At 38.1% G+C, this 15,643-nt stretch overlaps 2 protein-coding genes across 3 annotated transcripts in view; both read left to right on the plus strand.

The window, feature by feature from the left end:
* The window catches only part of EIF2AK4 (eukaryotic translation initiation factor 2 alpha kinase 4), a 97,976-nt gene that overhangs the window by 17,491 nt on the left and 64,842 nt on the right, over positions 1 to 15,643 (plus strand). For both annotated transcript variants that reach the window (XM_079125947.1, XM_079125948.1), the window contains exons 4-7: positions 5,467 to 5,619; positions 7,955 to 8,035; positions 9,765 to 9,913; positions 15,391 to 15,506. In XM_079125947.1, the coding sequence (XP_078982073.1) occupies positions 5,467 to 5,619; positions 7,955 to 8,035; positions 9,765 to 9,913; positions 15,391 to 15,506 (499 nt within the window). The remainder of the gene's footprint in view (positions 1 to 5,466; positions 5,620 to 7,954; positions 8,036 to 9,764; positions 9,914 to 15,390; positions 15,507 to 15,643) is intronic.
* Positions 1,173 to 1,499, plus strand: LOC306654315 (NADH dehydrogenase [ubiquinone] 1 beta subcomplex subunit 1). Its single transcript, XM_079127716.1, has one exon. It carries the CDS (start codon positions 1,244 to 1,246, stop codon positions 1,418 to 1,420), a length of 177 nt encoding a protein of 58 aa, XP_078983842.1. The 5' UTR covers positions 1,173 to 1,243; the 3' UTR covers positions 1,421 to 1,499.

The raw sequence follows: 15,643 nt of genomic DNA on the forward strand, positions 1-15,643 counted from the left end.
TAGGAATTGAACCAGGGAACTTTACAACTGAGCCATATCCCCAGTCCTTTTTATTTTATATTTTGTTTTTATTTTTTTATTTTATTTTTTAATTTTTTTATTTTTTTATTTTTTTTATTTTATATTTTTATTTTATATTTTAAGACAGAGTCTCACTAAGTTGCTTACGGCCTCACTAAATTGCCCAGATTGGCCTCGAATTTGTGATCTTCCTGTCTCAACTTCCTGAGTCACTGGAATTACAGGTGTTTGCCACCATGCCCAACCACAGCTAGTTCCCTTTAAATGTAATGTATCTTTTCCTGACATTCATATAAAATCACTGTTTTTGCAAGGTGTTTTGTCAACTGTATTTCACTATAACAAATACCTGACATAAATCAATTTATAAAGAAAAAAGGTTTATTTGGGTTCACAGTTCTAGAGTTTTAGTCCATGATAGATTGACCCTGTTGCTTTGAGTCTTGGCCAGGGTGCACATCATGGTAGACATGCATAGCAGAGCAAAACACTACTTATCTTATGGTAAGTCAAAGAGAGGAAGAGGAAGGGGCTGGGATCCCACTCTCCCCTTCCAGGGCACATCCCTGATAACCTGAAGACTCCCACTAATCCCCACCTCTTAAAGGTTCTACCACCTCCCAATAAAGCCAAATACATGGGTATGTGGGGAACACTCCAGATTCATACTGTAGCACTTAAGGCAGGTCATGCTTAATTATCCCCATCATATAAAAACTGACAGGAGTTAATCAAGGACTAGTCCTAGGGCTCCAACTCTGTTCTAGGCCTCTGTTAAAGATAACCATAGGTAACATTCATCCCGTAGAAAGTGACTGGACAGATTTTCACTTGCATTCCATAATGCAGTGAGTCATAATGCAGTCTATGAGGTACCGTTTGGCTATAAAAATTTTATCTACTTAAGTTGCTATTTTCAAGAACTTCAGTGATTGATAAGGTATAGAAAGTGATTACAGAATACCCTGGATCAAAAACTAGGCCTTGGGAATTATTCCAAAGTTCTTTCAAGTGTAAGGGAACTCTAATATCTAATGGAAAAATGGTATAGAGTTATATTGAAAGTTCAGCTACAGATAATCCTCTGACTTCTTGGTTTTGTGACTTGTAATTTTTAAAAAATTGCCTAAAAATGCCTAAGTTAGGTCGGCTCGGGTAGCTGAGCTCCCTGCTGCTGCCCTTGATCTTAGGGTCGTTTGTTGGCACTTGGGCCGCAGCAGTCATGGTGAACTTACTTCAGATTGTGCGTGACCACTGGGTTCATGTCCTTGTCCCTATGGGATTTGTCATTGGATGTTACCTAGACAGAAAGAATGATGAAAAACTAACTGCTTTCCGCAACAAGAGTATGTTGTATAGAAGGGAATTGAGGCCCAATGAAGAAGTTACCTGGAAATAAAGACTGGCTGAATCACAGAATAGTCACATTTTAAAAGTTATGGGAGAAATAAAACCATGTTATTATTTAATTAAAATAATTTAAAGTATAAAAAAAAATGCCTAAGTTAACCTTTTAATATTGAGATAATTACAGATTTACATGCAGTTACAAGAAGTAATCTAGAAAGATCCTATGTATCCTCTACCTGCTTTGCCCCTGTGGTTACATTTTGTGACACTCTAGTACAGTATCATACCCAGGATCATACCCAGGATACTGACATTGATACAGTCTGGAGGTAGAATAAGTCCATCTCCCCAAAGATCTTTCATGTTGCCAATTTGTACTTCCCCTATATCCCCCTCACCCTCTCCTTCACTCCTGACCAGCCAATTTGATCTTTATTTCTATACTTTTGACATTTTAAGAATGTTACATATAATGTGTAACCTTTTGAGATTGGCTTTTTTCTCCTAGTACAATTCTCTGATGATCCATCCAGTTTGTTACATGTATCAGAAGCTGTTACTTTTTATTGCTGAGTAGTATTCCATGGTAAGGATGTAACACTTTCTTTAACCATTCACCAGATGAAAAACATCTGGATTCTTAACAGTTTTGAGCTACTGCAAAAGAAGTTGCTATAAATATTCATATATAGATGCTCCTCAACATATGATGGAGTCCATCCTAATAAACTTGTTAAATCAAAATTTCATTTAGTATACCTAATCTACTATACATCATAGCGTAGCAACACAGTATACTGTAGAGTATCCGTAGTTTTCCCTTCTCCCCCATCACGTAGCTTGGGAGCTACAACTGACCATCACTGCCCAACATTACAAGAGAGTATCATACCACATATAGCCAAGGAGAAAAAAGATCAAAATGCTTCAGAGTGTTCTTCAGCTTAAAGAGGAAGAAAACTCTGACATTTGCTGTAGCACAAAGTGAAGTAAGCTAGTCACAAGAAGACAAACACTGCATGATCCTACTTATATGAGATTCCTAGATTTATAGAGACAGAAAGTGGTTGCTAGGGGTGGAAGGGAGGAGGAATTGGACGGTTGTTTAATGGGTACAGAGTTTCAGTTTGGAAAGATGAAGTTTTGGAGATGGTTGTTGAAGATGGTAATACAACATTGTAAATGCACTTAACATTACTGAATGTACACAATGTTGCAGATGGTAAATATTATGTATATTTTGCCACAACTTAAAAAAAATCAGTACTCATCTGCAACATCCTCATGTAATAAGATTGGAAAGGGTGCTAAACATAGGAATGTATCCTGCAAATTGCTATTCTTGTTTGTCTAATGTTTGTTTCCATTGAATCTGAAGAACTGGGAAATCTAAAATGCACATAATTCTAAAGAAGTTTTTATTTTCAAGTAAAATAAAGTATAATTAGGTATTAAAGTATGGCTTAGGGATTCATTGTGGTATGGCACTTGCTGATAACTAGCTGTTAAAATAATGAGTCATTTAATTATGTGAATGGGAGGAATAGGCATTCCAAAACGTGTTTTTCAGCACCTCCAGTTTGCCTCTCAATCATTTTTAATCTATATAGCAGCTCTTTATTCATCCATCTTATAAAAGTAAATTTAAGTGTACCTTATTCTCTATTTTTTTAAATAAGCAAAGTCAAATTCATTTTTTAAATTACTTCATGCAACAAATATTTATTACCTGTCTACCATGTGCCAGGCACCATCTCAGCTCTGAGAAAACACTTGGACACTCTGTGAGGGCAGCAGACAGAAAGCAATCTAATGACAGTGTAGTAAATCAAGTGACACTAAGTGCTACGGGGAAAAATTATGGTGAAGGGTCTGGAGCAGGATGGTGGAGTAGATAAAGTTTACAAAGGAGCAGTCCTTCAGGAGAGGCCTCTGGGTTCCGGGCAGAGACCTGAGGCAAACCATGAACCATGTAGTGTGGAGGGAGTCAGAGTTTGAATAGTTATTTTCTTCCTCTTTTATAAACTTTATCAGAGCTATTTGTATAGGAAAAAAATGCTAGCAAATTAAATCAGTAAAAGGAAGACCCTCCAGGGTGTGGCTCCTACTCCTTTCTAGTTTGAAAATGGTTTCTCTTTAATATAATAGACCTTCCTGGTTTTTCCAGCTTTCCTTGGAAGAACTTTCCTTAGAAGTACTTATCTCTTAGACCTTGGATGAGTTTTTCAACTCTATATCAATATATATCCAGTAAATACCACAACTTTTGATATAATAATACTAATAAAAATGTGTTAACTTTACCCCACAGGAGCTATAGCTTCTTGGCATTCACTCCCTGAAAGAAAGGTAGAGTACTAAATGAACCCACTTTCTATTCTCATATACAGTGACTTCTGCTATTATTTACCACCATGTTAGGTTCCTTTAGAAACTTTTTTATTATATGTTTTCAGCATATAATAAAACTTTAAAAATTATAAATTATTTCATTGTAATTGAGAAATAAAAAATTCCATTGATGTGTTCCTCACCTGCAGAAGTTTGAAATTCTTTGCTCTGGGGCTGAAGAATCAGTGTAAGTTCTCAGAGCCCCAGAGTCTATCCATTTACCAACCTACGTATGATTATGACTTAGCCTAGAGGTGGGAGAGAAAGGCTTCCTGAGAATGTCCAGTGGAGAAGGATGGCTTTTTCTTCTTGGCTGTATCTGTGAATGATTCCCTAAGTGGGGATGAAATACTTTTTTTTTTTTTTTTAGTTGTATATGTACACAATGTCTTTATTTATTTTTATGTGGTGCTGTGGATCCAACCCAGTGCCTTGCACATGCGAGGCAAGTGCTCTACCACTGAGGTACAGCCCCAGCCTAGATGAAACACTGTTTAAGTATTGATCTGACCCATTACAAGCAGGAAGATAGTAAAGGTTTTAAATATTTGCCTCTGAGTGCAGCCACTCTGGAAAGCAGTGTGGAGATTCCTCAGAAAACTTGGAATGGAACCACCATTTGACCCAGCTATCCCACTCCTTGGCCTATACCCAAAGGACTTAAAATCAGCATACTACAGAGATACAGCCACATCAATGTTCATAGCTGCTCAATTCACAATAGCCAGACTGTGGAACCAACCTAGATGCCCTTCAGTTGATGAATGGATAAAGAAACTGTGGTGTATACATATATATTTTATATATATATATATATACACACACACACACACACAATGGAATACTACTCAGCCATAAAGAATGATAAAATTATGGCATTTGCAGGCAAATGGATGAAACTGGAGAATATCATGCTAAGTGAGATAAGCCAATCTCAAAAAACCAAAGGACGAATGATCTTACTAATAAGTGGATGATGACACATAATGGGGGGGGGGAGGGGTTAGTGTTAGGGTTAGAGTTAGGGTAGGGAGGGGGGCAAGAATGGAGGAAGGAAGGACTGTATAGAGGGAAAAGAGGGGTGGGAGGGGTGGGGGGAAGGGAAAAAATAACAGAATGAATCAAACAATATTATCCTATGTAAATTTATGATTACACAAATGGTATGCCTTTACTCCATGTACAGAGAAACAACATGTATCCCATTTGTTTACAATAAAAAAAAAAAATTTGCCTCTGTATACCCAATAGAATATTTTCAGTATGCTCTATGGACAGATGTTAACCATGTGTATTCTCTGCTCCATTGTCATTATGTAAACAGGTTTTTCTAGTTAGCAAGGTAGCTTTTACTTTCATGTAGTTCTAAATATTTTATCTGATTTATTTGTACTGAAAAATATTTCATTGAATTTCTTATACAGAAAATGTCAATAAATTTCAGTAGGCCTACAAAAGAGAAAAGTTTTTTATCTAGTTGGTGATTGTCTTGATCACAACTCAATTCATTGAGCCCTTTTGAAGCTTTTTCTGCTGTGATCACATCAGACACCTAATTCAGAATGTGTGGTAGTGAACTGAATAACCACATCATTAGTGTGTCTCTGATTGCCAGCTTGGCTTGCTGCTTGGTAGCCTGTCGTTTTGGGGGACATTTTCCCCATGATTTGATTATTTGTGGATGCTTTTTGTTGACATGTTTAGGTGATGATATTTGAACTGGCTTACCATGTGCAGTCCTTTCTCAGCGAGCATAACAAGCCCCCTCCTAAGTCTTTCCATGAAGAAATGCTGGAAAGGCGGGCTCAGGAGGAGCAGCAGAGGCTTTTGGAGGCCAAGCGGAAAGAGGAGCAAGAGGTAAGACCCTGTCCCCAGCACTTTTGAGCACTGATCCCAGCCTGGAGGCCAGAAGCTTCCTAGGTCTTTAGTCTCTCTACCTAAAAATGAATCTGTAAGTTTTGCTCACTCTTTGACTCAAAAAACGTGGATTCCTGTGAGAGGAGGTCCTAAAAGTAACTGAGAAATACTCTGCATAAATTCTGCCCTCAGAAACCTTAGTTCAGATCTAAAAAAGAAAAGACTGAAAGAGGAAGGAGGCTGTTTAACTGGGTTTCTTCCTGTGGTTTCCTGAGCTTGCCAAGATGTACAGAAATCCACCGAATTTGAGGCTGTTTTCCTCTTTCTTGTGAGAGACAGTCTCTCATGCCCTGAGGAGTAGAAAAAGCCAGAAATGAAACTGTTTTTTGTGTTCATTAGCCATTTTTTATTTTCTTAAATCTATTTCCATGAGGTTATTAACTCATTGCTTACCTTAAAAAGTTTTTCAAGTCTAAGATGATATATGCCTCTAAATTTCCTTTTTGGATTGTGTAGAGGGAAATGAGGGGAGGGGAAGAGAAGGGCAGGGGAAAGGAAAGATGGTGGAATGAGATAAACATTACCCTATATACATATATGATTTACACGAATGGTGTGACTCCTTGGTGTACAACTAGAGAAATGAAAAGTTGTACTCCATTTGTGTACAATGAGTCAAAATGCATTCTACTGTCATGTAGAACTAAATGAACAAACAAAAAAAAAAAAGAAAGAAGTGTTGAACCTCTACAACACTATTTCCTTTTTGATTTTAACTCAATTTTTTTTCCTATTTAACCCTTTGAACAATTTATCCAGAACTTATTTTGGTGCAGATTATAAAAAGGAGAGCCTGTTTATTTTTTTTTCCCCAGATATTTTCTTAACACATTTATTGAATAATCATTCTTTATTGAGTCATAATAGTTCCTTGGTAGTTTAACTATTTATCTATACTAGATTATGTTGGTAAATTATCTATTTTGTTCAATCCATCTGTTTTGTTTTTTTCTTGAGTCTTTACACACTCTGAATTACTATATCTGTAGAATGCTAGAATATCTTGACAAACCTGCCTATCCCTATCCTTTCATCTTCCATTATTCTTTTTTCTCAAACATTCTAACCCATTTATTTATTTATTTATTTATTTAACAGTACTGGGGATTGAACTTAGAGGTACTGTGTCACTGAACAACATCCTTGACCCTTTACATTTTGTGACAAGGTCTTGCTAAGTTGCTAAAGCTGGCCTTGAATTTGGAATTCTCCTGCTTCATCCTCCCAAGTCTCTGGAATTACAGGCATGTGCTACCATGCTGTTATTTCACCCATTTATTCTTTCAGATGAACTATAGAATTGCTTTCTCAAAGTCAAAACAAAAGAAACCCTCTGGGATTTTGATTGAAATTGTACTAAACTTACATATTTATCTAGGAAGAATTAACATCTTGACTATTTAGACTTCCCATCCAGAATTCCCATCTACATTTATTTTTATCTCTTGGTGAAGTGTTCTTGTTTTGTTCCTGTGGCTAGTACTACTTTTTACAGTTGCTTCTGTTGATTCTTGTATATAGCTGTTTTTTTGTTGTTTTTTCTGCTTCATTCTGTGCTTATGTTATCACTGTCTCTTTGTGGGTTCCTCTATTTTGTTATTGATGATCTCCTATTAAATTGTGTAGTCTGGTCATCACTTAGAGTGTACAGTTTCATATTATTAGAGGATAATGGATATTTAGCTAACACGCTTGTTTGGTATGCTACTGTAACTACCTATTAGTTTGAGGTATGTTCTTACATCTTATTGCTATTTTAGTTTCTGGTATCTTGGTACTTTTGATACTTTGGAATTTTAGGAAACTAATAAAAATGAGTGGATATCAAAGTACCACTTTTTACTGAAAGACTTATGGAAAATGCAGGTGTGATACCTGGGCCATCATCACCCAGACCCAGGTGTTGAGCCCCAGACCCTAGGCAAAGACGCCATAGTTCTTGTACCCTGCAGATAGGTAGATATCAGAAGAGGGGAGTTGGAAGAATTCAGCAGTGTTGCCATAGTAAAAGTTCCTCCACATGAAGATGAAAAGAATGGAAAATAATGTTTTCCTCATGGTCTTAAAACCTTAGCTGGGAAGCTAACTGCTTAAGACCTCAGACAAAACTGATGGACCTGCATTTTGTACTAAGGCTCTCTATATTCAGATCTCTTAGAAGAAAAGGGCTTAAGTTACATTGAAATTCAAGCCAGAAATCTATAGTTTTAGAATTGACATATATTATGAATTTATTTGAAAGATTGACGTCTGATGGTGGTTTGATTTGTTTCAGAAGCGTGAAATCCTTCATGAGATTCAGAGAAGGAAAGAAGAGATCAAAGAAGAGAAAAAAAGGAAAGAAATGGCTAAGCAGGTACTCTATCAATTCTGCTATACTAAGATAATTTACATTTTGTTAAACATAAAATGTTTTTATTTCCATTGATGTTATTTTTTCCTTCCATATTTCTATAAGTAGTAAAGCTTAGAAAAAAAATCCCCAAAGTTAAATTTATTGTATATTTTAGATTCTCCAAATAGGTGGCAAAATTTAAAGTTATATCAGCTGTATATGATTTAAGCTTTTAGAATTACAGTAAAGGAAAAGGAGATTGAAGCTTTCATAATTAATCCGAACTGTGTTGTTCCCTGTCGGGCAACAAGGCCCGCCTGAGGAAAATATGGGGCCGAGCAGGATGATGAGTGTCGTCGGCAAAGGAAACACACCAGAGCCGGGAGGTCTGTCAACCCACTAGGCACAGCAGGAATCTCATTTATTGAGGAACTCACAGAGCTTTTTTGTAGGGTGGAGGCTAGGTGGGAACCAATCAGCTAAAAGGTCAGCAAGGCATGGGAGGTTCGGCAGGTGAGAGTCCCATAGGACTATAAGGCAAGCACGAGCTGATCACGTTAGCGGAACCAATCCCTGAGGGTGGTCCAATTTATCGTCATTAACTATTGAAACCACCTTTGAGGCCTTGATCTTGTTTGCTTGCCAGGGAGTAAGGAGTCAGCCTGAGTTAGTTAATGTGTCATTAGTCCCAACAGACTGGAATTCTTAATACCTAGAAAATATTTGTTCATACTGAAGAGTGAATGGAAACAATATGCATGTATTAGAGATTTCATTCAGTGGTGGAAAAGAATGATTGGCAGAACAGGTTTAAAAGTCAGTGGTAGAAAAGGATAAAGTGCTTTTTCTTTATTTTCCCTGATTCCAGCTCAGACCCAAAAAACAAAATATACATGTTTAGAGAAATTCAGAGAAAATTTTGCTCATTTTTTCCTTTTTTTTTTTTTTTTTTTTAAGTACCAGAAAAATTGAACCCAGGGATGTTTAATAAACCCACTGAGCCACAACATCCCCAGCTCTTTTTTATACTGAGACAGGGCCTGGCTAAGTTGGTGAGGCTGACCTGGAAGTTGGAATACTCTTGCTTCAGCCTCCTGAGCTGCACCATCACGCCCAGCTGCTCATTGTCTTTCTTAGGAGTATGGCATTTAACTTAAGGGACACTGGGAAGAGGTACTAATATACCAATAAGCAACACCTGGTTCCAAGCTTTCACTGTCTTACAGCCTCCCTGCGACTTTCCTCATCTCTCACTCACTTTCCTTATCTCTTAAAAACAGAATTAGTAATGCCTTCCTTTCTGTCTCATGTGATTCTTCCCATAAACAGATGTACTGTCCTATGTGAAAGTAGAAAGCTGAGTACAAGTCTAAGATGATTTCTGTTTTCCACCAACTCTCCCATCCGGTGTCTGATCTGCCTTCCTGCCAGCCACTCTTTGCATTATCTTTTAATCCCCTCCTCTTCTGTTCATCTCCTCTTGTTCCTCTTCCTAATTTTTTATGCTTATTCTAAAATTCTAAACATTTTCATTTATAAAATTCTCTTAAAACCATAACATGAACTTTAGTTCTTTACTCAGCGCATGTTTGGCCATTAAATTTTTAAAAGTTGAGTTCAGCTTTATTATACTTGTAAGCACTCAACTTAAATAAAATTTGCATTCCATACTGAATTGATAATGTCACACCATGCTCGTCTTTCATATATGATTTACATTTAAAATAAGTTATGCTTTTCTTTTTTCTAGGAACGTTTGGAAATTGCTAATTTGTCAAACCAAGAGCATACCTCTAAGAAAGACCCTGGAGGACACAGAACGGTTGCTGTGCTACATGGAGGCTCTCCCGATTTTGTAGGAAATGGTAAACACCGGACAAACTCTTCAGGAAGATCTAGGTAAATCCCTGAGATTTCTGATCTGGGAGGATAAAAGCTATAGGATTAAAACAACTTGCAGGGGCTGGGATTATGGCTCAGTGGTAGGTGCTTGCCTAGCGTATGTGAGGCACTGGGTTCAATCCTCAGCACCATATTAAAAAAATAAAATAAAGGTATTGTGTCCATTTACAACTAAAAATTTTTAAAAAATAGGCCTGTATTAAAGAAAAACTGATGGCCATTTTAGAATGTTTGGAGGAAAACAATACAAAGTTTGGATCCAAAGTGGCTTTGGATTGGGGGATTCTAGTTCTGGAAAGTGAGAGGGAGCCAGCCACACCAAGATCAGAGGGAAAACAACTGATGTGACTTATCTGAGGTTGGCACAGGTCTGTCGTGCTCAAAGCTCATTAAGCAGGACAATAAGGTTAGAATTAGTAGGCATGGAGAGAGTAGTTCAGGAAGGGTCAGGCAGGCAGTTCACAGAGGGCTTTGTTGACCAGGTTGGGTCAAAAAAGATGTAATGAGCAGCTTTGGAGATTTTACTAAGGACTAAATACAGAGAAAATGGTTGTTATGGTTTGGATGTGAGTGTCCCCAGAAGCTCATGTGTGGGACAATACAAGAAGGTTTAGAGGAGAAATTATTGGGTTATGAGAGTCTTAACCCAGTCAGTGAATTAATCCCCTGATGGGATTAACTGTGTGGTAACTAAAGGCGGGTAGGGTATAGCTGGAGGAAGTGGGCATGGAGGCATGTCTGTGGGGTGTATATTTTTTATCTGGCAAGTGGAGTCTCTTTCTCTCTATGCTTCCTGATCATCATGTGAGCTGCTTCCCTCTGCCCTTCTCTTCTGCCATGATGTTCTGCCTCACCTTGAGCCCCAAGGAATGGAGCTGGCTGCCTATGGACTGAGACCACTGAAACTGTGAACTCTCAAATAAACTGTTCCTTCTCTAAAATTGTTCTGGTCAGATCTTTTAGTTATGTCAGCAAAAAAAAGCTGACTAAAACATTAGTGTACTGTTCTTCCTGGCCACAAGTGGAGAATGGACAGTGGGGAAACTGCAGTAAAGAAGTGAGTGGTTTTAGCATCTGGTTTTCCACCAATCTTCCCTCCCTCGCCTCCCAGCATCTCTCCCTTGAGCACACCCAGCACCTTCCCATCTCAGGGCCTCTGCCTGTCACTCTGCCTAGGACATTTTGCTCTGTCACTTTGCATGGCTGCTCCTTCTAATTCACTTCTTTCCTAAAGTGTGACCTCCTCAGAGAAGCCTCCCCTGAGCTGCCCTCCCTACTTGGCACCTATCGTCTGCTTCTCTGTTTAATTTAATTTTTCTTTCTTTCTTTTTTTTTTTTTTTTTGTTTGTTTGTTTTTCTGTTGTTGTTGGTTTTGGATTTGGTTTTGTGTTGCTAGGGATGGAACCCAGGGCCTTGTGCATGTTAAGCAAGCTCTCTACCACTGAGTCACACACCCAACCCCTGTTTAATTTTTCTGCATACCACTTACACTAGACGAAATTCTCACTCATTTGTTCGCTTTTTGTATTGAAGAATATAAAGTTTATGAGAGCAAAGACCTCATCTGTGTCTTCCTCAGTGCCTGGTAGATACATAGTAGGTGTTCAATAAACAACCTGATAAAGGAAAGGAGGGCACATAAGAGAAGAACAACAGAAATAAAGGGAGAGACTGTGGTTTTTGTACCCTTAGTTTCTACAACTTCTTAACCAGAGCAAGTTGGCTTTTTTTTATCTGTGGGATATATCAAGAATCAGTTTTGCCAGGAATGGTGGCACATACCTGCAATCCCAGCAACTCAGGGGGCTTAGGCAGGAGAATCAAAAATTCGAGGTCAGTCTCAGAAATTTAGCAAGGCCCAATCAATTTACCAAGACTTGTCTCAAAATAAAAAGGGTAAAGCACCCCTCGTTCAATCCCCAATACCAGTTGTTGAACACAGGTTTCTACTTCTTAAAGCAAGAGAGAGTTTAAAAAAAAAAAAAAAAGTGCATTACTCTGGTTACAAGAACTTAAAGGCCTGATGCTCAGGGCCCTGGCTCCTTGACCCAGCTTTTCATTGCTGAATCTTTGTCCTTGTTGAAGAATTTTATTTTCTGTGTCCTTCAAGTTGTGAAGGATTGCCAGATTTTCTTTTTTAAAAAAATTTAGGTAAAGGTTAAATAACATAAGATTAAGCATTTTGAAGTGGACAGTACAGTGTCATTGTCTTTTATAAAGTATAGACATAGTCCTCCTCAGGTCCTGCCCCTATTTCCACCATCAAACAAGATTAGGTTATCTCCTACTTTGTTTACCCTGTTCTCAAATCAATTATGGTAACTGCTAGTTATTCATTCATTCTGAGAGGAGACAACTAAGGGTATAAGACATGAGATTTCCTCCACTCTCCCCCAAAGGTTGGAAAACCACTAACATATAGGGAATGTAGATATGGCTGAGGGAATCCTTGTTACATCTCTCCAATCCTGTGTTCCTCCAGTGCTTACTGTTTCTCAAGTTGGTTCCCTGCAGACATAGACTGACTGACTTCAAACAATATCAGGAATTCTTTGTTTCCTCAAAACTGCCCCGAATAATAACTAGAGTTTTCTCTAGTATCTTAGTGAATTTGGCAGGAAGTTTAGACTACCGCAGTCCTACATGTCTGAGAGTTGATTCTCCATCCCATCCCAGCCTCTCATGTTTTTGGCTCAGTTTTGGAGGTTTTGGTCTACATTGGTTGGGGCCTATGGAAAGGCAATACATCATGGCAAGGAGCATGTGGTAGAGCAGCTCATGGCTGGGACATAAAAGGAAAAGGAAGGGGCCAACTCCCCACTGTCCCCTTCAGTGACCTGAAGACCTCCTACTGGGCCCCACCTTAAAGATTCTACCACCTCCCAAAAGCATCTAACTGGGGACCAAGCCACAGGGACTTTTGGGGGACATCTCAGATCCAAACTATAGCACCTCCACATTTAAATTTTGTTGGTGGAGCAATCTCTTGGATGGCGGCCAGATTCTGAATGACTGGCACTCGACAAATTGCAGCTTCTCTTTTGGCTGCTTTTTTTCTTTTTAGTTTTTTGGTTTTTTTTTTTGTTGTTGTTGTTGTTGTCTTTTGTTTTTGTTATCAGGGTCCTTTATATTTAGTTTAGCCTTCTAAAATTTAATTATGTCAACTTCTCTATCCTTTATAAGACATGTTTAGTATTATTTGGCAATTTTGTTTTAAACATTTTTTCCTTAGTACATTGGGTACTGCTGGTTGGTAAAGCTGATAACATAGATGATATTTCTAGTAATATTGCAAATCCCATGACCATTCCACATCCAGAATAGACCACTGATGAGGACATCAGTGTCCTTACTTCTAAACACAATTTGTTTGCATTAGGGCAGTGATTTCTTCTGGAACTGAGAAGCCATTTTACTTGTGGATGCATTGGGTTCCAAAAAGTTGTTTTAAACCACATTCTTGATGAGTCTTAAGTAAACAGTAGAAGCATCCAACACATACAGAACTTTTTGAGTGAAAGCCTTCTTTCCAAACTCTGTGGATGTACTTTTTAACCTCCAGAATTATTCTTGTTGTCCCTCTGTCTGATGTAGCATGTGCCACATTTGTCATTTTATTGACACTTCCGCTTTTTGAATTTTCCCTTAATCCTGATTATCTTTTTCAATAACACTGCTATCACTGTGTTTGTGTGAATCAGTTATAATGGAATGGTTAGTATTCTAAAGCACCTTAAAATCAAGTATTTACACACTGTCAACTAAAGGGCATTGAGATGACCTGGACTAAAATGGATCTTGTCACCATGTGTTGGAGGGGACAGAGCTGATGCAGAGGGGCTTCTGGGTAATTTATGTAGTTTAGTATATCATTCTGAACGTTTGCATTTATCCTTTTCTCTATAATGTCAGTGTGCTCCTGTTTGCACAAATAATTTCAAAAGCAGAAATTTAAACAGAATTACAATGTGTTCTTATTCCCTGATACTTAGAATATAGGGCATAAAAGTCTTATATCACAATACATAATCTTATCACTAATGTGGGGGGTGGCCGGGGAAAAGATGTATAGAAGCAGAGAGATGGGTAATACTGGAATATTGCTTGTGTCCAGGAGAAAGATTGAAATGACCTGAATAGAGCAGGGGAAATGGAGAGGAGAGGATGGTACTTGGGATCTGTTAGATTCAAGAAATCTAGGAGACTAAGGAGGCTTACCCATTTCTGACCATGGAGACAGAATGGATGACTATGCCACCAACATAATCAAAGAACCAAGGGGAAAATAAAATCAGGTTGAGAGTGGGTGGGAAAGAGGTAGTAGTTTTATTGACATTGCAAGTGGCATGAGGAGTAAATAGAAGGTGCAAAAAGTGAAGATAGCAAGTGTAGAAGTTTGAATATGAAGAACAGGAGTGGGTGGACGGCAAGGATTGAGGGAAGGGAGCCTGAGAATGGGAGGGGCAGTTCAGACACAGGAGAGAAGGGCTAACCGATGGACCAAGATTTCAGAGGAGACTGTGTTGTATGAAACTGAAGACATTCCCTACAGCCGTCAGCCCAAAAAAAAAGAATGGTGTTGATACCAGGTTACTTTGTAGTAACAGGAACAACAGGAATTCTGGATTTCACTCCTCATTGCATCAGGTTCTTAGTGAAATAAAAGTCAAGATCATGTGAGAGTGATCTTTCTAGAGCTGCCTCCTTGTACTTTATCAAAGCATTGCTTATGTATCCAGTTGTGACTATCAAGAACTCTCTCCCTTACTTCTTCAATGAAACCCTCTCCCTCTTTTTTTTTTTTTTTTTTTTTTTTTTTTTTTTTCATTATAATGTAACTTCCCAGCTATTGCTCCTCATCTAGGGGGAAAAAAAAAAAAAAAAAAGTAGGAAAATAAGAACTAAAGAGGAGAGATTGAATTTTGAGTATTTTGGAGAAGTCATGGAAGGAAACGACAAGGAATATCTACCAAAGACAAATGAGAGAATGAATAAGCATTCAATGGTTGGGACCTAAAAGGAAACCAGGAATATGTAAGGGCTCTAAAACCCGTTTTGGAGCTTTCTCCAGATGTATAAGTACATGGGAATGAAGAGATGTGGGATTAATCTAAATCACTAGAAATACTATTTTTGTATACCATCTGATATTCTTACCACTAGCCACATGTCATGATTGAGTACTTATATGCAGTTGCTACACTGAATTGAATTTTTATTTAATTTAAATTTAAATAGCCACATATTGGTCAGCACAAACAAAACAGAGCTGGGCTCTGTAGAGTTCATGGGGAGAAGGCAATAGTGGGAAGTGGGCGAGTTGAACAGCTTTCCCATTAGCCTCTTCACCTCCATTCCCAAGACACAGATGTTGGACTGTGAATGTGCTAAAGCAGGAGAAAACAGAGGGTTAAGAGTTTCCTGTGTTAATCTTAATTTGAAGGAAAAAATCATTGTCTAAATTTATTTTTAAGGCGAGAACGTCAGTATTCCATATGTAGTAGTGAAGATTCTCCTGGCTCTTGTGAAATCCTATACTTTTGCGTGGGTAGTCCTGATCAGCTCATGGTACACAAAGGGAGATGTATTGGTAAGTAAACTAGCTAAATTAATTTAAATTATTGTTATGACAAAAGTTAATTGTGAGGAGACAGGATAGACTAGATACTGTTGTCTATACCAGCACAGTTCAAAGAAGGCTGTCAAGCAGGCAGTTGGTCATTCCAG

The sequence above is a fragment of the Sciurus vulgaris genome, assembly GCF_902686455.1.
Source record: "Sciurus vulgaris genome assembly, chromosome: 2".
NCBI classification, from domain to species: Eukaryota; Metazoa; Chordata; class Mammalia; order Rodentia; family Sciuridae; genus Sciurus; species Sciurus vulgaris.